The 22,157-nt window shown below is 43.9% G+C and overlaps 1 protein-coding gene and 2 long non-coding RNA genes across 4 annotated transcripts; 2 read left to right on the top strand and 1 right to left on the bottom strand.

The window, feature by feature from the left end:
• Nucleotides 1-736: 736 nt before the first annotated feature.
• SHE (Src homology 2 domain containing E) lies at nt 737-22,109 on the bottom strand. Its single transcript, XM_055584128.1, has 6 exons — nt 21,132-22,109; nt 17,812-17,938; nt 8,938-9,267; nt 6,960-7,116; nt 6,383-6,502; nt 737-4,887 (listed from the first exon to the last, which is right to left on the bottom strand). The coding sequence occupies exons 1-6, from the start codon at nt 21,735-21,737 to the stop codon at nt 4,659-4,661; spliced, it is 1,569 nt and encodes a 522-aa protein (XP_055440103.1). The 5' UTR covers nt 21,738-22,109; the 3' UTR covers nt 737-4,658.
• Nucleotides 10,645-13,070, top strand: LOC129654687 (uncharacterized). Of its 2 annotated transcripts, none has more exons than XR_008715567.1 (2): nt 10,645-11,686; nt 12,707-13,070. It is a non-coding gene; the product is annotated as an uncharacterized LOC129654687 (long non-coding RNA). The 2 variants fall into 2 exon arrangements; XR_008715566.1 differs by lacking the exon at nt 10,645-11,686 and adding an exon at nt 11,693-11,958.
• Nucleotides 18,239-21,347, top strand: LOC129654685 (uncharacterized). The gene is made up of 4 exons (XR_008715563.1): nt 18,239-18,359; nt 18,641-18,676; nt 19,664-19,742; nt 21,168-21,347. It is a non-coding gene; the product is annotated as an uncharacterized LOC129654685 (long non-coding RNA).
• Nucleotides 22,110-22,157: the final 48 nt, after the last annotated feature.

The raw sequence follows: 22,157 nt of genomic DNA, 5'->3' as shown, positions 1-22,157 counted from the left end.
TTCACAGGGTCAGAATCCAAGTTCAACAGACCAAAGCCTGGGTTGTTAGAAACAACGTGTTCAACTTGATTTCGGAAAACAAGCACTCCAGTGCTCTGGTGACATGGGGGAGGCGAACATTTCAACAAACTGCCTTTTCTGTTGACACAGATAGGAGAAAACAATGAGCACTTATACCACCTGGCGGCAATTTATATAAATGTTCGATGGAGAGACAGACTGTGATAGCCTGCTTCTAGAATCGCAAATGAATTTGGGTTTCTAAAGAGCTGCTTCCAATGAGCTCTCTACCTCACCTGGTAGAGGGTGAAAACCAGATTCACAACAGACCATAGCGCCATGCCCCACAGAGGGGGCTGGGAGCATGCGTATGGACAACAAAGATCAAAAGCAAAGCCACAACTCAGATACCTAGTCAGGGGCAAGGACAAATGTAACAACTGTTACTCAGGAAGAAGACTGAGGACAGAGGAAAGCTTCAAAAACAAGTGTTACTGTTTTATGTGGGAAGGAAAACAGAGCTCTCAAGCTGAACTGGGGAAAAAAAAAAATTAAGGTCACACCTGCGAGTTGTGTTTACCTGTGGTTTGTTTACACATTTCATCAATAATGACTGCAAATGAAACTTCTGACTCTCCCTGCTATGGCAGAAAAGGGTTGTTTTTTGTTTGTTTGTTTGTTTTTTAATGAAGGGAGGTGATTCTCAACACTAATTGACTCAAGCAGAAACACAGACTTTCTTGGAATAATGTTTATTTAAAGTTACATTTCAGAGTAAACCATCTTCAGGAGGGCATGCAGCTTATGTTGGCTACTGCAATACATCCAGAAATTTTAATAAAATCCTTCTGATATACTATAAATTACTTAAGTACTATAGATATGCACCTGCATTACATACAATCTTCAAATATTTTCAAAACTTATTATGTATTAGTTGATACTTAAAATGTTAAGGCCCCAAAGTAACTGAATGGTTAAGAATGTGACAAAAATGAGATGCTTGTCTCCATGATCTTTTGCCAGCATATTCATTAAGAAACAATTTCAGACTCTAAACGTCATGATCCAACCATAGTCCAGGGGCCTCCTGACGATGGCTGTGTTAGGTTGCAAATCACCTTTCCTGTGGAAAGGGTAGATTTCAAGATGGCAACTGCTGCGTCATCATTTTCCTGCTAAGGACTGTGTCAGAAATCCTTCAGAAAACCCTGCCCTAAATGCGCTGTTTTCCCACTGCAGTTTTCCTGCTCTCCATTAGATGGCAGTAACACACCACCATTTTCCTCCTATAGGGTCAGAAATTAAGGTGGGAAAAATTAAGGTTCACTGCAGGCCAAGTTTCTCCAAGTAAACGGGGTACATAAATTGGAGAAGACAATAAAGAGTGGTTCTAAATAGATCACAAGGCCAAGATAGTGCTGGTTATGGGAAATAAGAGACAAATGAATAAAAGACATTTGTGAGAAAGGTATCAAATAAATTCTGCTAAATATTGTATTAAAAGGATCAGGAGAGAAGGGAAATGAAATATATACCCCCTAGACGGAAGGAAAAATGAGCCATTAACCTTTGACTAAAAAAGGACATTTTAATAGACTAGAAAAGCTACTCTCATTTAAAAAGCAACTAAAGAATGTCTCAAATGCTCAGCTGTTCTTCTGAATTAAGATTTACTAACAGTGGCCATTAACAGAGTAATTACATAGTTAAAATGACCCAATTAAAAAATATGGACTATATTCCCATCTATCTCAAAAACATCTGGCTGGCCCTATAAATTATCTGCCCACACTCCCCACCCTGTGGCAGAGGTCAATAAAGAGTAACTATTCAGCAAAACAGGGAGACTTAAAGCAGCAAAGAATAAAGGCTCTTTTGATATATACTTCTTAAGAAAATACTTTGGATAACTACAAAGGACACTTCCATCCCCAGAACAGAGTAGGCATTTTTGTATTTACCTTTTTGTACATGTATCAACATTTCTCTTTTATTCCTATTTATTTAAATATACCATCTGCAGTGGTTGAAATTCATCCCGATTAAAAAAAAAAACAAACTGTGGCAGCAAAGTAAATAAAAATGTCCCTTCACTCTCTGTCCTTAGAGGCCTGAAACGAGATAATGAAATAAACCCATCTTAACAGGCAGCAAAGCATTTTTTAGAAACAAAGTGTGATAAAGAGGCAAGGACAGTCATAAAAAGGTCCATGGATGCTAAAATTCAAGGCAAATGAGTACAGATTTGTGAACAGACATTGTTCTCTCCAGAAAGAATCAGAAGATATTTCAGGAGACTGAATGAACTCAAGAGAATGAAGACCACAGGAAAACACTTGTATCAGGACAAAGTGACAAAAAAGCCCAAGCATTCAGAGCTCAGAGAGACATGTCACAAGGCTTCAGATCAGCTGGCCCCGGAGGCTTAACAAGGAAGCCATTAGGGACACCCTGCTGGGCCTAATTGTTTTCAGAACATATGGTACTTTGTGCCACCACCCAGCTGTGAATTCCCTGGCTTTTGTCCGCTTGTGTCACAACTTTACCAAGAAAATAGCAGCTTAGCCCCCCCTTCTAAAAATGTACTGTTTCTTCTTACTATAACCTCCTGTACAATTGTGAAGGAACTGGACTATATATAAACACATCTCCACTTTTAATTATATAAAGAAAACAGCATGACTGTCCCAGAAAAACAGTATAAAGAAAGCACAACACTGAGCCTATGATAGAAGCTCAATAAATACTTAATGTATCAGGTCTGCTTTCAAAATGTTACTTCATTATTACATTCATCACAGTTGCTGGGTATGGGCCAGAAATCATTTAGTGCACAAAGAAACATTTTACAAAGTTTTCAGCATTTAGTAAAATTGGGATACCTGCTGAACTTCCTTTGTAGAATAAGTAAAAAAAAAACCCAAGATTTAATTTCTGGAATGCTGAACTGAAAATAAGCTTAATAGAATGAATTATTTGTATATGGAAGAAAATAAATATTTGGTGAATGGAACCATGGATGCTAAAAATTAAAAAAAAAAAATCTTGTACAAAAGACAAGTAGATACACCAGTACATTAAAAAAATTCTATCAGTACTTAAAAAACAGAACATTCTTGACTAATAAAATCATTGAGATCCAGTGAGGAAAAGTTCTTTTCAAATTTTTAAAAACAAAGATCATACAACTCTGGGTACATTCTTAACTGAATAAAGATGCGAATATTTACTAATCTCTAAATCCTAATAGTAGAGTGATAACTAATAACCAGAAGGATATGTTTCCCTAAAAGTTAACTGGGTCAACATTTTTTTGTGTATTTAACATTAGTTACAAAAGTTAACTTTTCATTGATGACAGTCAGCACATTTGTATCTGGACCAGTTTCAAGAACCAAATTACAAACCCCACAATACAGAAACATCTGCTCAGTTTTCATCACAGAGCCACTCACTGGAGCCTTCTCACAGTATGCCATTTCCACAGGTTTTTTTTTTTTTTTTTTTCACAGTAAGTACATTGGTGATATAAGTTCATAATAGATCATAAAGATAATGATACTATGAATATTATTTTAATATCTTTAAGCAGTAGAGGTTAGAGAAAACATCAGTCTCTTAAAATATTTTAATATAGTGCAAACCAGTCTGCTTTGTACAGCATGAGAGAAACTGCAGGTTTTAGAGACCCAGTTCCCACAATCATATCCTATATATATATATAAGGGGACCCCATATATATATATATATATAGTTACTCTAAAATGCAAAGTATATTTAATTTTAGGGCTAAAAATAAAAAATTCAGTTGTTTTAATAACTACTAAAACGGACAAAGATGAAACAAAAGAGATCAGAGGTTCTATTATTCAATAACAATTGTTGAGCTTTGTAAATTTTCAGATTTGTTAAAACTCAGAAATGAAATCTTCGTTGTGTATCTTATTCTGCAACTTAATTCTGTAATTCAGAATTATGGCAATACTGCCAATGCTTAATAATACTGGTGATTCTTAAATCACGGGCATCTTCCTTCTTATTTATGCTTATATAACTGATTCGTCAAAAAAGTCCACAGAAATTGAGAAAACACAAACTTTGCTTAGAAGGCTGGCCGACAAAATAATCCTTTGGCCAGACTCTAAAGTTGTGACTTTTTATGGACTCTGGAGTTGAACTAGGCCCCTCAAGAGAGAAAGGTAGTTTTTTCCAAAGTGTCCACTGTTAGTCATTTTCCACTGTTCATGCTTTTCCCCAAGAAGGGGTCTCATATTACATGCTCTTTGGGTCCGTTTGATCATTTTTTGTTGTTTTATATAAATTCCAAGTTTGTTGCTTTATTTGGAGATTAGGTATCCCAGGGAATAACTAGTGCATTTTTGGAGAACCTTAGTATTTCTGGACTCCTGACTTACCTTTCCTGAGGGTCACGCCCCAAATAGACAACCCTACTCAGGGAGTGGAGGCAACTGGTAAATTATGGTTTCTCGTCGTAGAACTGCTTAGCAAGGAGAAAAGGCACAGGTCAGTAACCAAGAGTCATGGAATGGATTCAAGGCCAAAGACTTCTTGACTTCTAAATGAAGAGTCCTGCTTCCTCCCAAATATTACGGTGCAGTCCAGCCCTGAGAATCCGGTTGGGTGCTGATGCCCTCCTAGGTGTGAGCGGCCCCGCCGGGGCTTTTGGAGGCTGGACCCTGGTGCAGCCTGCTGTGCGCAGGGTACAGCAAGGTCATGTGCTCTGCGCCCTTGAAAGGCAGTTTCTCGCTGGAGTAATAGTGTACCACTTCCGGGATGCTGCCAAAGACAGCACTCGTCTGATTCAGGGTGTACTTGTTGTCTTTGGTCTGAGCCACTATGATGTGGACGCATCCTTGACTAGTCCTGGAGCAAAACCAAAATCGAGGAGAAGACATGAATGAGTGAGCAGAGGGATCCCTCCCCACTGAAAACAATCTCAGCTAGATTCATAGGCCAACAGGTTCCCAGCCACTCCTGGAACTGTTATATACAAACAGAAGAGCTTTCAGCACTCTAGCAGGGCACACAGAAGCTTCACAACCCTCAGCTAAATGTGCATCACCCCTGGGTCATTGATCCTTAACACACACAAGTCCTCAGGCACTGGACCAAAAGGGGAAGAAAAAAATAAATTGCCCAGTCCCTCCTTGCCCCCAAATTGCCAAACTAGTGCTTAAGCCCAAGAGTGAGACCACTAAGGTGAGGTTTAAACTCACCTCTTCTCAAGGCTAAAAAGACATGTGAAAGCTTTCCTCTTTCTTTCCTCCCCAAAGGAAACATTAAGAATAATAAAACTGTTTCTTCCTCCACCCCCACCCCCCAATCTGGAAACACTGTTTCTGGTTGTATATGACAGCTGGCACCAAAGGCTCAAAGGTCTAATCCACAAGCACCCGCTTCGGGAACACAGCAAAGCTATTCCTGGCATTGTGTATCTGGTAGCCTATCCCATTTTCTAAGCCATGCTGCTCCCCCCTCAACCTCTTTTCCCCTCCAGTCTGATTGTTTCAGCTGCAGGGGCTCAGCTTCCTCAGGAAGGAAATGCTGTTAGGGCTCTTGACAATGATCCTCCAATATAGCACCACTGAACTCGCAGAGCAACGAGAATTTCCATGACACCAGGCTGATTGGAATAAGCCTACCGGGCAAAAATGAATGTTCTGCGTACAATTGGACAGGGGAGTCATCACAAGGCAGTGTTTCCTTCTTCAAGAGAAGAAACTGGTCCCAAAATTGCAGTTGGCATTGTGACAATCAAGGAATCTCTGATTTACTTAAAGCCTCAAACACTAGAGAGTAAAAGAACGACTCAACTATCCTGTTAGAAATTATTATTTTTATCAGAAATTATTTCTCTAAGAGGACCTACTTTAGATCACAAAAGGCAGAAACTAATCAATGTACAATGAAATGAAATAGGGATATTTACCCCTCTTTATCATAAGGGATATCGAGACATTTACCCAACACCAATTTTGAATTCTTTCTTTTTTTGGCTGCACCATTTGGCTTGCAGGAACTTAGTTTCTTGACCACGGATTGAACCTCGGGCCATGGCAGTGAAAGCGCCGAGTCCTAACCACTGAGCAGCCAGGGAATTCTCTCAATTTTGCATTAAACAAAGTATGTCATATTCTGTTGTCCAAGCAAACCCATCTTATTTTCTGACAATATGTATCCCTGTGGACCATATAAAGTATTGGGTTGACCAAAAAGTGTAAGCTCTTACAGGAAAACCCAAATGAACTTTTTGGCTAACCCAACATATCTTTTTTGCCTGGTCATTTTCCCATGATAGGAAAGTCTGCACCCCACTCTTCCATCCAGACAGGGAGAGCCCAGGATGCTTAATACTCACTTTAGTGCAATGGAGTACCTACTGGTTCCTGACTCGCTGTTTCGAACCAGGTACGCAGCTTCTTTGCAGGACTGTAGTCGACTCTCTGCCTCAGCACGGGTGATGGCACCATGATACCAACTGAAAAATGGGGCAGGGGGAGAAACCATGAGCATCAAGATCCCAATCCAGACAGGGCCTCATTCCATAAGGCAATTTTGGAAATGAACTTCTGATGAAAGTTCAACAGCCCGGACTAGATCCGGCTTCCCATTCAAAATAGACGAAATGAGATCTGGGTAATCCTGGATCACAAAACCTATCCATCACCCCAGAGGGAGTTAACAGGGCTAGAGTCACTTAAAAAGTTTTCACTCTACACAGGGGAATGGAATTTGAGATCGGGTTCTGGGGCCTCATTTTCCCCTAGGCACAAAGGCCAAAGGCCCTGGGCTTAGAAAATGGGTTTTCACCAGTAAGCTCCACCCAGACAAGTATTCAACACCAGAAAGACTTAAAATGAGCTAGTGTGCCCCGCCAAGGCTCTCAACAAGCTCCCAGCCACCTTGTGTCAAGTGTGTCTGGGGAGGAGACTCACGGCTGCTTCTCCAGCGGCAGGGCTGGGTCCACTCGCTCCCCCTCACTGTGGTCAGTCAGGGCTGGCTTCAAGATCTTCTGGGTCCAGCTCTTCTGTCGGTGGTGCTGCCTCGCTGCCTCCTCCTTGACAGAAGGTCGCTCAGAGCCTTCAAACTGAACTGGAAGGAAGGCTCCATTTAACATCAGAGGCCACTGAGATGACCTGTGTACAACTCAAAGAAAAGAACTTGTCTGCCTCATCTTAGGAAAGAAGCTTTCCTCCCTCTTTAATTTGAGCTAAAATGTACTACAAAGGCCCTGGGGTACCTGAGCTCCTGCTGTCTGATATCAGATCATACTGTTAGCATCCACACGCGGCCACTTTTACTGCAAGATGTTCATTAATAGAGGATGGTTTTAGAACATGAGGAGAAACCACTTCAGTATATTTCAGAACGTACTTTAAAAAAAACTCGTCCTTTTGGTATATTTAGAATAAAAGACTGAACAGAGTTTCAGGTAATGACTCCTTCCAAGAGTGTGCATTGTTCTATGAAACCAAATGAAGTTTTCACTATGAAATAATAAAGAGAAAAATCAACTGAGAAATAGAAACTACTAACAGTGTCTTAACAATGCTATGACATCTAGGTTGGACAGAAGATAGAGAAAATGAGCAGCATCTAGCCCAGTGGTCAGTAACCAGTAGGGATTTGTGGGAAATAATTCTAAAATAAAACAAAAACTGACTTGAGGGTGGGGAGGGAAGGACTGGGAGCCTGGAATTAGCATATTCAAACTAGTATGTATAGGATGGTAAACAACAGCAGAGGGAATGATATTCAATATCCTGTGATAAGCCATTATGGGAAAGAATACAAGAAAGAATATATGTATGTATAACTGAGTCACTTTGCTGTACGGCAGAAATTAACACAACACTAAATCAACTATTCTTGAATAAAATTATTTAAAAAATTAAAGCACACAAAAAGAAAACCTGATTCAAATACGTGTGTGCGCGCACACCCATGCTCAGTCAGCTCTGACTCTTTGGGACCCCACAGACTAGCCTGCCAGGCTCCTCTGTCCATGGGATTTCCCAGGCAAGAATACTGGAGTGGGTTGCCATTTCCTTCTCTAGGGCATCTTCCCTAGCCCAGGGATTGAAATCACATCTCGAGTCTCCTGTACTGGCAGGCGGGTTCTTTACCAGCTGAGCCCCGGGGAAAGCCCATCCGGACTCAAATGTTTGCTATCAAACAAATTACCTTTTCTATTCACGCTTTACACTGATGAAAGTTTTAATCAAAAGTACTTTACTGTTAGAGGGAAAAGATATTCCTAACTTTTACAATCAAAGGCAAAAGAAATCAGGTGGCCAGATAAGTAGAAAAACTATGTCTTGGGAGAAGCAGGAGGGAGACTGATCTTTAATATCTATTGAAAATCTACTCATCAGCTTCCTCTTAAGTTATTAAAAACAGTTCACAGCTGAAGAATTGATTCCTTTAGGAGGATTTTCGACAGGAAAAAAAAAAAGCTAGCTTCCTCCTGCTTTCCAACCACCTCTCCTATAGTCCATTTGATCCACTACTGCCATCTTATGATAAACAGAGATGTCAACAGGTTGGAGGAACAGCACCAAGAGTTAGAAGCAGCCGCTCTCAATGTGATAGCTTTTAGTGGTGATTAGATAAGGTTTTTCTAGTAGTGATTTAAGGCATTTCCCAAACAGTTGCATACTGCAGGATAAAGGGAAATGAAGATGCCCAGAAAGATAGAGGACCATTAAGATAGAGCAACATTAAGGGGTCTTCTTCAGTTCTGTTCTTTCAACCATAGCCAAATTTTTATTTCCCCATGTCATCAAATTTCTTGGAAAAAGAAACTTGCAGTCGAGGAACACAAAGAAAATAGCCTTGGCTTAACGGGCGGGCGGGGGTTTTCCAGCAGGGAAGATGAAAGAAGGCAGGAGCGGACACGGACCCAGCCCTCACCCGATAGCGCCCGCACAATCTGCTCCTTCTTCCACTCCCAGGGCTGCTCGTACTCGGCCGCGGGCCTCTCGTCGTCCTGGGGCAGCCGTCCGTGGCTGTCCGGAGGCAACCTCGCCTTCCGCTCCGGCCCCTCGGCGGCGAAGGGGCCCGCTTCGGCCGCGGGCTCGTAGGGCGTGTCGTACAGCTGCGGCGACTTCCCCAGCAGCTCCTTGGAGCTCCGGCGCTTCGCCAGCGCCTCGGGCTTCGGGCCGTTCTCTCCAGGCTCGCAGGGGCTGTCGAGCAGCTGAAGCGCCTTCACCAGGGGGTCTTTGGAACCTCGTCGTCTGATTTCTGAAAAACACACCGCACAGAATACTTTTGAAGAAAATGTACCCTGGAAGCCCGGTGATGAACCGAATCACCACTTCTCTTCCGACCAGACCAGTCTGTCTGGTTGGAAGTGTTCGAGAACACCTGGATTGTTGCTTACAGGGGCTGATGACGGCCCCGCTGTCGGGGAAGGGCCCTACAACTTCCCGCCAGTCCCCTGAGCCAGATACGGGATCAAGTCCAGGGATTAGGGACTCACAACGGAAGGCAGGCCTGCCTCTGGGGCCGTGTGGTTGGAGGAAAGAGAAGGGGCCTCAGGGGACCTGCTCCATAGTTCCTGGTACCCCTGTCTCCTCTTGAGTATGGGTCATTTTCAAAGGCTTTATGTCTTGTTAGGAAGCTGACAGCAGTTTATTTTAATAAAAAGTGAGTGTCTACTATATTCAAGCACTGGGCCACATACATTGAGGGAAGATATTTAGGTTCATTAGACAGAGTTCTTGAATTCAAGGTGGTTTCGACCTAGTGATGCATTTACAAATAATGCTTAACAGGCTAACAAAGACAGAATGTTGTTCAGTCACTAAGTCATGTCTGACTCTTTGAGACCCCATGGACTGCAGCATGCCAGGCTTCCCTGTCCTTCACTATCTCCCGGAATATGTAAACGAGTTATTGGGGCGGAGGGGGTGGGGCAACAAAACTAATATCTCAAGAGCTAACATTTAGCAATAGTGTACCATGCATTACATATTTTTTTCTAAGTGCATTGTAATTTTCACAACCGCCCTAGGAGGTGGACACTATTAGTTCCCCATATAACAGGACAAAACTGAAGCACAAAGAGTTTAAGGAAATTGCTAAAGACGGCAAGTGCAAAGCCTGGATTCAAAAGCAGGAAGTTGGGCTCTAGAAGCCATACTCTTAGGCACTACACTTGGATTGACTCCAAGTGGAAGAGAAATGGAAGATGCATTGACTTTGATAGAAGAGGTCTTTTCCAGTGGAGGAAGCTGCCTGAGTGAAGATATGGAGGTGGGAACAAGAAAGGGCTTGTTCTCATCACAGGGAATCGAGAGAGAAGTTCAAAGGACAGAAGACCAGGAGAGGAGAGGTGGTATGGGAGAAGAAAGCTGGAAAAGGCAGGACAGGCACCAAAGTGGAGAAGTTTTAAAAGCCAGAATTAAAAAGTTTCGATTGTTCTGTATACAGTAGTGAACCATTACAAGTTTTTAAACAGGTAGTAACAATTATTATATAATTGTTATAATTGTATATAATTAACAACTATATAAATAACTCTCTTTCTCTCTCTCTGTCTCTCTCTCTCTTTATATATATATATATATTTTTTTTTTCCTGGAAGAGAACTCCAACACAGTGCACAAGATAGAATAAAGGTATGCCCTGAATGGAAGCCTAGAAATCAATGCAAAGTATCTGATGCAAATCACCTAAGCACCGGCCAACCAGCCAGCGAGCCACAGTGGGAAAGCAGCAGCAGTCTGGGGACTGAGTAGCTCAGGGCCCAGAGGCATCATGTGTTGAGGTTTAGTTGCTCAGTCTTGTCCAAATGAATCTGCAGCCCCATGTACTGAAGCCTGCCAGGCTCCTCTGTCCATGGAATTTTCCAGGCAAGAATACTGGAGTGGGTTGCCATTTCCTCCTCCAGGGGATCTTCCCAACCCAGGGATCAAACCCACGTTGTGTCTCCCAGATTGGCAGGCGGATTCTTCAGCACCAGTGCCACCATAGGCCAACTCAAGCATTGTGCTGTGGTTTCCTCTAAATGCCCACGAGGAAGCCTGTAGTCGGTCTACCCGGTCACAGTGACGAGGACCTTTTTAAACACAAACATCTCATCACTTGCCATCCCATAAGCTCTCAACTGTCCTCTTACAAAGTGCTAACTGCTCAGCATGGCACCGGACACCTTCTGTAGTCACATCACTGCCTATTTCCCTCTCTGATTTCATCTCTCAACAGCACCCTGTCCCCCCTGAAATCCAATTCTTTGTTCCAACCAAACAGAACTTCTTAAGTTCCCTGCACACTGCACTGTCTTATGCCCTCTGGAGTCTGGCCTAGTATCTCCTCCTCTCTCCGACTGACCTTCTCCAATGCCCCAGCTCCCCACTGGTGGTACCGCTTCATGAATTCACTCTCACCTTGTACTTCTCTCAGTGTGTGTATTTATTTGTCGACGTGTCTGAACTTCCAATTTGGTGGAGACTGCCAGGCCAGGGACCCCCCATGCCTTGTTTGACTTTGTGGGAAACAGCTGTGCTAAATAATGGTTGGATGATGGATGGGAGGAGGAAGCGAGGGGAAGGAGTTCTAGAACTTCTCTGGGCAGGTGACAACATACATCTGGAGCTCAGCAGAGAGATGAAGGTCAGAGGTACCTGTCAAGGAGTTACTCACACATGGATCATGGCTGGTAAGAATGAAAGCAATCATCAGAGAAAAGGAGGCTGATTAGAAAGGAAAGGGGATCAAAAGCAGAATCTGGGACTTCAGGTAAGGCTGGATAAAAGAAGTGTCACCAAAAACAGCTGAGAAGGAATGGTCAGGTAAGGAAGAAGAGGATCAGGAGACTTACAACGCCACAGAAACAAGGGAAAGTGAAACTTTCTACAAGTAACCGAAAATGGGCATGGTGACGGAGAAGAACCACTGACTCCATCAGACTTCTATAACAAGGAAAGGATGGTAAATGAAACACTCCAGGGAAAAGTTATTAAAATCAGGACATTAATTCAAAGGAGCAAAATTTACTTGTAGGATGAGGTTATAACTCTGCTGGATAGGGGCCCTTTGCTGCAGCTGGATCCTATAAAACTGCAGGTCTGGTACATAGAATCACCCGGGGGAGCTTTAATGAAGACTCAGGCCTGGGTCCCATCAACACAGGTCCTGGTTAACTGAGCTGGGGGGGCTTCCCTGGTGTCTTGGTGGTAAAGAATCTGCCTGCCAAGCGGGAGACATGGGTTCCACCCCTGGGTAGGGAAGATCCCCTAGAGAAGGAAATGACAACCCACTCCAGTATTCTTGCCCAGGAAATCCCATGGACAGAGGAGCCTGGTGGGCTACAGTCCATGGGGTTGCAAAGAGTCAAACATGACTTAGTAACTAAACAACAACAAAAATCTGGGAGATGGAGCTGTAAAAGCTCCCCCAGGTGATTCCAGTAAGAGAAGCCTGAGATGCACTCCCACTCCACCTGGGTCGCCACCTCAGTTCCTCCTGCGCTCCAGGACTAATCTCATCATTGCTAGCCCCAGCCCAAGGAGAAGGGTTCCCCTAGCATGAAAACCTCCACATCCGAATGTGAGAGCTAAGGACCATTCCCCACCCCCAGGCCAGGAAGGTGCCTCGGGTTGTTTGAGGTCTCTAACATCTCCGGTCCAAGCCTCTTGACTTTCAATTGACAGCTTTTTTTCTTCACTGCTTATTCTAGATGGCGTTATGGAAAACAAGAAACAAAAAAACACACTCTGCTCTTGGTTCAATTAAGATAAGGCTGGAATTTTGGAAAAAGAACTTTTCTACAGAACTAGGAAAGAGAAAACACAAAGGCATTCAAAGGACGACTTTAGAATTTTAGTTTCTGATCAAAACCTAAGTTTATTCTCTGTTTAGACTGGCACAGGCTGGGGAAACCTTTCCCAAAGTCCTCACCTCAATTCTGTCCGGGTTGAACTAAATGGAGAAAGAGTTGAGTCCAACCTTAAGACAGAAGGAGCCCTGTTCACAGGCAATTTCAATGAGTTTGTGTTAAAATGATGTACCCTGATTAAAATCTTGAGTTCTTATTTCACACAGATTTGGGTCTTACTTTTACGATGAGGGCTTTGTATTCCTTCTAGCTTATAGTCAATGCACACTTAGAGCTCTGGGAAAAACACTGGAAGGCATACAGCTGAGAATGTTCCATCCCAGGACGATCCCGCGTTGGGGGTGAAATCTGAGGAGTATGATCATCTTTTAAAACAATGTTTAATTAGAGGGAAAAAAAGGGCTTAAGCACAAGGCCTCTCTGCCCCTTCAAGGGGAGTCACCTTCCAGTTCATTCCAGCACCTGGCTGCCCCCAACCTGAGGCGCCATAGAAACAGAAACAATCGCGGGGCTGCAAGCCGACCCTTCCTGCAGGAGAATAGCCCCTGACGTGCAGAGCTGGCTCCGAGAGGAAACGAGCCTGAGAAGGAGGAAATGGCCAGAGGAAGCTACACCCTGGCTCTGCCGATAGAGGCCATTTACCACGGCAGACAACAGAATGCAGCCAACGGGCTACAGATAAACACCCATTTCTGACCCGCACCAGTTCAAATCTGCAACTGGTTGCTGAGAAACATAATATGGGCCGAAAATTTTTCCCTTCTCAGTTTCCAACTGTAGCTGTGCAGAATTACGCCATTTATATTTAAAAACATCAGAAAACCAAGACTTTTTTTGTTGTTAAATTATCTAGTTAGCAACTAATAGTCCCCTATACTTGTTCAGGGGTTTCCCTAGTGGCCCAGGAGTAAAAAAAATCTGCTTGTAATGCAGGAAATCTGGGTTCCATCCCTGGGTCGGGAAGGTCCCCTGAAGAAGGAAATGACAACCCATTCCAGTATTCTTGCCTGGGAAATCCTATGGACAGAGGAGCCGGGCAGGCTACAGTCTATGGGGTCACAAAAGAGTCAGACACAACTTAAGAGACTAAACAACAATAACATATTTGTTAAGAATTCTCTTTGAAAATGGAATTTTCTCTCCAAAGTGTCTAAATAATTGTGATATCTTTCATGGATGCATGTACTAGGCATGTTGCACCTGCATTTCAGTGAAGCCCAGAGTAATGCAGCAAGAGATGCTAGCCCATTTTCACAGATGAATAGACTGAGGCTGTGCAGTAGTCAGTGGGGCAACCCACTGCCTCCAGAGCCCTTGCTTTCTCTACCATATCTTACTTTATGCCTCAAAGATGTAACGTAGAATATTAGTTACAATTTTTGTAACATACCTTTCCCTTAGTCCATTTCATGTATTCAAAACATCAGACTTAAAGCCCTATAAAGCTCCATGTTCCCCTTAGAATCAGAAATAGGGATCTTTTATCAGTGCTCAAGCTTTTGATTTAAAATTAATGTTTTCCTATCAAACAAATCTAAATATCTGAACAAAAGCAGGTATAAATCAGAAGTCCTGAAACTTAAGTTTAACAAACAAAATACAGACAAAATAAGTAAATCAAAAAAGCCTTCTGTCTTTTCCATAATGGACAGTTTTTTAAACAGAGGTTCTCCTTTAGATTTGACTATCTATACCAACCAATAAAACCATTTGGAGGCAAAAACCAAAATTTAAAGATACTCTGTGACTGGAGCTCTGTAATGAAAACCAAAGGGTGCTGGGTGACCTGGTATCCCAACTCTCCAACCACATAACTGGGACAAGTTATTGAATCTTTCTGAATCTTAGCCGCCTTCTCTGTCAATCAGACACTTCTAACGCCCACCACACAGGATGGTAGGATTCAGTAAGGTAACCTGGTAACTTGGCAACTAGGAGACACTCGACTTGTGTGACAATCAGCTGCAGAAGGAACTCACATGCTGAACGACGGCTCACCTTAGGAAACTTTGAAAAACTCTCCCAATGCTAATGTTTTCATTTGGTGGAAAAAACTCATCATGCTAAATTAAGTGGAACATTTCTGCTAATTACTTAGCTAAAATGTTCCTGCAAATTTAGCAGTAAGAACAACAGGTTTAAACTAATATTGCCTCATATTCCTTGTCCTATCTTTTTCATAAAACAATCCTTCAGATAAATCTAAGTGAGAATTTACTCAGAAATTTACAAATCTTTAGCTTTTAAAAGTTAAGAGCAAAGTTTTGGGCAAAGGGAAATCTGGGGAGTCTGGGTCCCACAGTTACTTGGCCATAGGAAAGTAATAAATGCCTTTTAATTTCTATTCCTTCCTCTGTTTCCTGAGGCAGATCATGATTTTCATTCTTTTCTTCATGGCATTTAGCACATTTCTCAGTGATGTCTTTTCTGCTGTTAGGTCTGTTTGCCCCTTGGGTTGTAAGGTACATAAGGACCTGGGACCTGTGCATCTTCATCCTTGGATGCCTGGAGCCCAGCGTAGGGCCTGGAACATGGCAAAGAAATACCTGGGAAATTTTTGTTGGCTGTTACAAAATACCATCATGAACACTGTTCTATACATCCGAGACATTGTTGAAATCAGGCATGTTACTCCCACTTCACAGGTGTTAATAAGGCAGTACAGAAATTGGGAGCTCCACAATTAAATTATATTTATCAGAACCCTGTCTTCTGCAGAAATTCTGAAATAAACAATTTTGTTTATTCCCCTAAGATTCCTCAAGAAATATGAGACATTTCTGAACTTGGACTTTGACAAGCCTTAGAGGGAGCAAACTGAATAAAAAAGGTAAAAGGAAAAAAAAAAAAAAGAAAACCCACCCAGTAGCAAATCTTTTATTTCCAGCTTCCGGTAAACTCACTTCCTGTTATTCTGTCCAGCTGTGTAACCTATGTGTAGAATAAGAGGTATATCCTCTACATTAATTGAGTAGGTGTTTTGTGATATTTTAAATAAAGTATCTTTTAAAATTCACCAATATAAATTTTTTTAAAAGAGCAAAGAGAAAAAAATTATAATTCTTAAGAGTTAGTAATTAAAATTTTTAATAAATTTGAATTTATTCTCTAGTTGAATGTATTAGTGTTGCATTCCTAAATACATTTATTCCTGAAACTGTTTAAAGCAAAGCCTGGGACTTAATATGTGCTCCAGTATTAAATGCTAGCTACTACTATTATTACATTTATTTCATATTGGACACTGACTTTTATTTATTTTTTTAATTTTAAAATTTTATTCATTTTTTTTCTGGAAAAGCAACAAGTTATATACAAACTTTTGACTTCTAAATACAACTTTCCTTGTGAATCTGAGTGGAAAGATGCCTTGTTGCTATTCTTGCTGTTTAGCTGCTAAGTCGTGGGGACTCTTTGTGACCCCATGGACTGTAGCCTACCAGGCTCCTCTGTCCATGGGATTTCCCAAGCAAGAATACTGGAGTGGGTTGCTATTTAGTGTAAAGTTTAAAGTGCTTTTGCATATACCATTTCAAATGTGTCCTGAGGTACCTTGGTGTAGAAACCATACCATTCAGTCTGGAGTGGGAGGATCTGGGTTCTAATTTATGTTCTGTCTCTTAAAGAGCCTTACGAACATCTTATGAGCATCAGAAACTCTTTGATCTTATTTTCTACCCTGTAACAAGGGGTAGTATTAGCATCCCCTAGTTTTCAGGATTTTGTGAGGATTATATGGGGGGAAATTATTCATTTTTAAAAAGCAAAGTAGTTTCCCTACTATCAGTGTGGATCCATAAGAAAATGAAACAACCCTCCCCCACCCACAATCTCAGATAATATAAACAACTTATCCCAATTAAAGAGAAAGAGAGGAATAAAAACCAAAGGACAAAGAAAAGCGAATTAAAGCAAAACAGTATTTTTTTTTTTTTTTCCAGAAAAGCTTTTCCCTCAGTTTTATGTAAAAGAAAATCTTTCCCCCTATTCAAGTCTCTGATATTTTTTAGAATTCTAAGTTCGTTTTCACTTCCTTCCATTCACAGATTTCAGGAGAGGTCACAGTCCAGTGGCCTTCAGGGCCGCTGCCTGGCCAGGCCGCACCCCCCCCAGATGCGATGCCTTATCTCTGTGAGCAGAGAGCGGGAAACAGCAGAGCTTTCCTGCTGCGGCTCTGGCCCTGAAGCCTGTCCTGACCCTTCCAGGGCACTGTGGCTACCCTCCTGCTCGGCTTTCCTGAGACTATGCTTATGGAGCCCGCGCTTGACAGCCTTTCAATCTGTTTTTAAACAGAAGAGACAAAATCTTTCATGTGTGATCAATTATTCCTTTCCCAGGCATGAAACCCAGGACATTTGAACAAGGCTCCCTTGAGTCAGCCCTTAGAAACAGCAGTTTTTCATTATGGAGTAAAGAAAGCGTACTCTAAAATTTCACAAATAAATCTAAATAATTAGTTTAAGTATGGTTTACACCAAATTAAGAAAATATGAATAAAAGGAAAAGTATGACACCCAAAAAATTGACAAGAGTGTTTGCTCAACTTACAAGTCGGAATTATTCCCCCTTGGTACAGATTTATGACTCCCATTATGGATGTCAAAGTTTTGACAGTGGCCAAGAGGTGTATTTAAATTATCTGAAAACTGGAGATCACATCCTGAGAAGATCTGCAAATTCTCAAGTGTCACTTTGCATAGAATTAGAAAAACATTAAAGATCCCCCGCAAACTCTAAAACTGAAGGATACAAAACCATTAAGGATGTTAGCTAGATATTTTGACTTTAGTTTTGGGTCTAATTTCTGTTTCTTCCCCACAGGAGGATCTGATAAAGTTCCTTCATCTCTCTTCCCCCAATACACACTGGTTCTTATTTATTATTTTTTTTACTATATTCCAAGTTGAGTGCGAGATTTTAGTATACAGCAGCTCCTGGTTACAAACCTGTTATCATTTGCTGGGCATCATAGGGTTCCATATAACCGTCGTTCTCCCCTACTCTCTCTGCATCCCTTTGACCTTTCGTCCGTTTAGCATCGTAAGGGTCAGCATAGTCTTCTAAAATGATGACCTGTAAGAAAACCAGAGAGGGAAGCTGCTAACAATTATCACATACCAGAGTGACGATGGTATCAAAAAAGTTACTAAAAACCTGCAGATCCCAAGAGTTCAAAATTTCCAACCAGTTCTGAAGAGCTTTTGCACTTGATCACATTATTATCCACCCAGCTGGACGAACATCTGGTTTATTTTGGTAGTATAATTGATTGGCAACAATCCATCCAAGCTCTCCTGCTTATCCCCAAGGCTCTGTTCACCTCCCTCTCTCTTCCCAAGCAATAAGGCATTTGCTGCTTAAAGTGTGGCGGGGAGGATGGAAGAGGGTGGAGGATATCTATGCCCTTAGAGTAGAAGAAAATGAACTGGTCTACTACCTCTTCTATGATTTTGGTTTTTTTTTAAATGCCAACTATTTGAGCAACATAGCCATGGTAAGTCAGCTCATCACTCGCTGATACTGCATGTCCACTGGCACTGGCTAGGCAATGACAGGGAACAAAGTAAGACCAAGACCTTCTTCTCATCCTCAAGGAATCTGTAACAGCTCTAAAGAAATAGGCTTCATAACAAGAAGCCTAAGAAACAGGTCAGAGTTAAACAGTACTGTGGGGGTTCTAGGTTCAATGATTTATAAATGCACTGATTCTCATAGACAACCATCAGATCGTTTTTTTTTTAAATATTCTTCCTTTTCATTTTTTGGTTGCACTAGGTCTCTATGGCTGTGCGTGGACTTGCTCCAGTTGCGGTAAGGGGGCTGATCTTCGTTGTGGTCCAAGTGCTTCTTATCGCTTCTCCTGTTGAGAAGCACAGCTGCTCCAGGCACACAGGCTTCGGGAGTTGCGGCATTCGGGCTCAGGAAGTTGCTCGCAGGCTCTAGAGTGTGGGCTCAGACGCTGTAGAGCACGAGCTTAGTTGCTCTGAGGCATGTGGAATCTTTCTAGCCCAGGGGTCTAACCCGTGTCCCCTGCACTGGCAGGCGGATTCTTATCCACTGTGCCACCAGGGAAGTTTTCATCCGTGTTTATGAGAGAAAGCATCCATTCTTCCAAAAAACAGGAGGGTGCCTGGGAAGGTGGTGTGAGTGCAGTAGTTCTGTAGTGCCTCAGCTGAGTGACAATGTGGGAGCCTGTGTCTGACAGGTACTTCTCAGGAAGGAAGAGTTTTATGGAAATTTCATGGAGAAAAGATATATTTTTTCTGGGGGGAGAGGGGCTGCACTGCAAGGCACCCAGGATCTTAGTTCCATGACCAGGGTAAGAACCCCTGCCTCCTGCAGTGCAAACTCAGAGTCTTAACTGCTGGACCACCAGGGAAGTCCCAAAAAACATTCATTTTTAAAAAGCACAGCACTTCCCCTATTATCAATGTGGCTCCACAAATAAACAGCTAGGATAGTATAAATAAAGCATATATTCCAGTTAAAGAGAAAGAGAGGGAGAAAAAAACCAAAGGTAAATCAAAATTAAGGGAAGAAGCCCAGCCCTTTATACAATCTCTGATTATATTCTCCAAAGAGTTCACGGAGATGTGCCACGGGGGCTGGGAAAAAAATCCAGATAAATGGGGAGAAGTGAGGAGGAGGGGCAACCTGGATGAGAGTTTTCTTCCTGGGAGGAGATGGCCTAAGAAACTTAAGACATCGAAAAGCAATGACCATGAAAATAATGGGCAGTCACTGCAGAGGACTGTGGTTACCACTCCCTCTCTCACTCCATGCTTCTTGCCTGTTCAGGTGTCCTGCATCCCCAAGGTACAATGAGGAGCAAGAAGCATGATACTCAGCACTTGGCTGCAAGGTGCTGATGATCTAGGTAAACACACACACAGACCACTGACTAATGTCTGGGTGAGCTGGCCCTCTTCCCAAACTCTCCCACCAGTGTCTGGCACTCGGGTGGGCATGCTGTAAATGCCTGGACAGAGTAAATGGAGGGATGAACAGAAGGGCCAGGGCAGACACACACGTTATGTGCTGCCGGCCCCTGACCCCACCCAGGTGGGCAGCATGTTTGAAGCCTGGGCAAGAGAAAGTTCTCATGACAGGGACGTGATCACCTGGGCTAGAGTCTGAGAGCGGGGTGTGAGCTTTCTCTTTTTAATAACAAACAAAACCCCAACTCATCTCTTTACGAATGAAGTGGGTCTCTTCACACTTCTTTTCTTAACTGTCTCACATTGGACAGTACCCAGAAAACCTCCGGCGTGTAAGAAGCAGGAAACACCTCTCCTAATCTGTAATTTCCTTCAGGGCATTTCCTTGTCCTGTTCTATATCCTCCACAACCCTAGCCCTTAGAGCCCCTTGCCCCCTATCCTACATGGCTCCTGTACAGCAAATGTTCATGGGACGAATGCTGCTGCTGCTGCCACCAAGTCGTTTCAGTTGTGTCCAACTCCGTGCGACCCCACAGACAGCAGCCCACCAGGCTCCTCTGTCCCTGGGATTCTCCAGGCAAGAATACTGGAGTGGGTTGCCATTTCCTTCTCCAATGCATGCAGGCATGCTGAGTCGCTTCAGTCGTGTCTGACTCTGTGCGACCCTAAGGACAGCAGCCCACCAGGCTCCTCTGTTCACGGGATTCTCTAGGCAAGAATACTGGAGTGCGGTGCCATTTCCTTCTCCAATGGGATGAATGAAAGGGCTGTAAACTTGGGGTGCTAGTGAAGCGTGGAGAAACTCTATACTGGGTAAAAGTGCAAGGAATGATGGAGTTTCCAGCAGAGAGGGTGGGTAGTGGCTAATCCATTCCCTGGAGCTTTAAAATTCATACTTAAGCAGTTTAAAGGTGAGCATTCCTTATGCTTAAGAAGAATAAAAATTATACACAAGTCTAGCTTTGCAATTCTCCTGGATTTCTGAATTAAAATACACAACATCTACAAGGGAGTCAAATTCAACAAAGCACCCGCTTGTCTCATTCAATTATTCTTCTAAACTGATAACAAAATTAAACGAAAAGTACATTTCTGCCAAGTTGCCAAGGCTAGAATAAGAATTTTTCAAGATTAAACAAACACATTATTTTAAATGGTCATCATTTAAAATGATGACTTAGCGGTCATCAATGTCAGAAGGGGAAAATGCATCTTCATCTTCTCTGAGGTATAAAAAACCCTCGAGTTCAGCGGGTTCACGATGCTCCCTTCCCACTGTTAGGCTTCAGTAGGGCAGAGGTGGTCCAAGGGAGATTGTATTCTTACCGTGTCTTGCTGCTTAATGATCTTGCCCTTGTCCAGTTCGGGGCCCAGAGACGAAGGGGAAGAGGACGCGGAGGAAGAGCTGCTGCTGCTACTGCTGCTGCTACTACTGCTGCTGGGGTAGTTGCTCTTCCCGTTCTTCTCCTGAGTGTCCACTTTGATGAGCCTGTTGATGTAGGTGCTGCAGCCTGAGCTCTTGGCCGCGCCCCGGTGGGGCTCCTCCTCGGTGGCCCGGGAGTTTTTGCGGCCTTTGCCCGCGGCGGCCTGAATCAGGCCCTGCAGGCTATCCCGGGACAGCCGGCTGTCCTTGGGGGGGCCGACCCCGGCCCGGCCGCTGCCCAGCTCGGCCGCCGAGTTCTTGCGGCCCTTGCCCGGGGCGGGCCCGGAGCCGCCCGCCTCCGAGTTCTTGCGCAGTTTGCCGCCTCCCCCGCCGCCGGGCTTGGCCCGCTCCGACACGGTCTTCAGGTTCAGGGGGAACTCCTTGAACCACTTGGCCGCCATGAGGGGGGCCCGGCCGGCGCGGCTCAGGAGCGTCGTGGCCGCGGAGCAGGCGAGCGAGGAGGCCCAGCTTAGACACGGAGAGGCGCCAGGGACCGGGGGCCACTGCATTCCCCGGGGCTGGGTTGCTGGAGGCCGCGGCAAGGCCCCGCGACGGCTGCTCTGCTGGTCCCCGGCCGGCCGTCGCCCACGCCCCGCAGGGTGGGGCCCCTACGGCCCGAGGCAGGGGGCTCAGGGCGCCGAGCGGGCGGACGCGGGCCGCCGCTCCGGACACGGACGGCGACAGGCACGACGCACCGGGGCTCCGCCCGAGGTCGTCTTCAGCGCCTGCACGGCCGGGGGTTCCGCGGCTCTCCGGAGGCGGCGGGCGCCGGGGGCTTCCCCTGCTTTTTCCTCCAGAAGTGGGAGAGGCCGGGCCCACGGAAGCCCCGGGACAGCCCTGCCCACACTCCCGGGGACCAGGGGGGACGGAGCGGAGGCGGCGGGAGTGTCCCCGGCACCGCGACGGACGGTGGGCTGCCAGCGGGCCGA

This window comes from Bubalus kerabau, chromosome 6, assembly GCF_029407905.1.
Source record: "Bubalus kerabau isolate K-KA32 ecotype Philippines breed swamp buffalo chromosome 6, PCC_UOA_SB_1v2, whole genome shotgun sequence".
NCBI classification, from domain to species: domain Eukaryota; kingdom Metazoa; phylum Chordata; class Mammalia; order Artiodactyla; family Bovidae; genus Bubalus; species Bubalus kerabau.
This window is presented reverse-complemented; position numbering and strand designations above follow the sequence as displayed.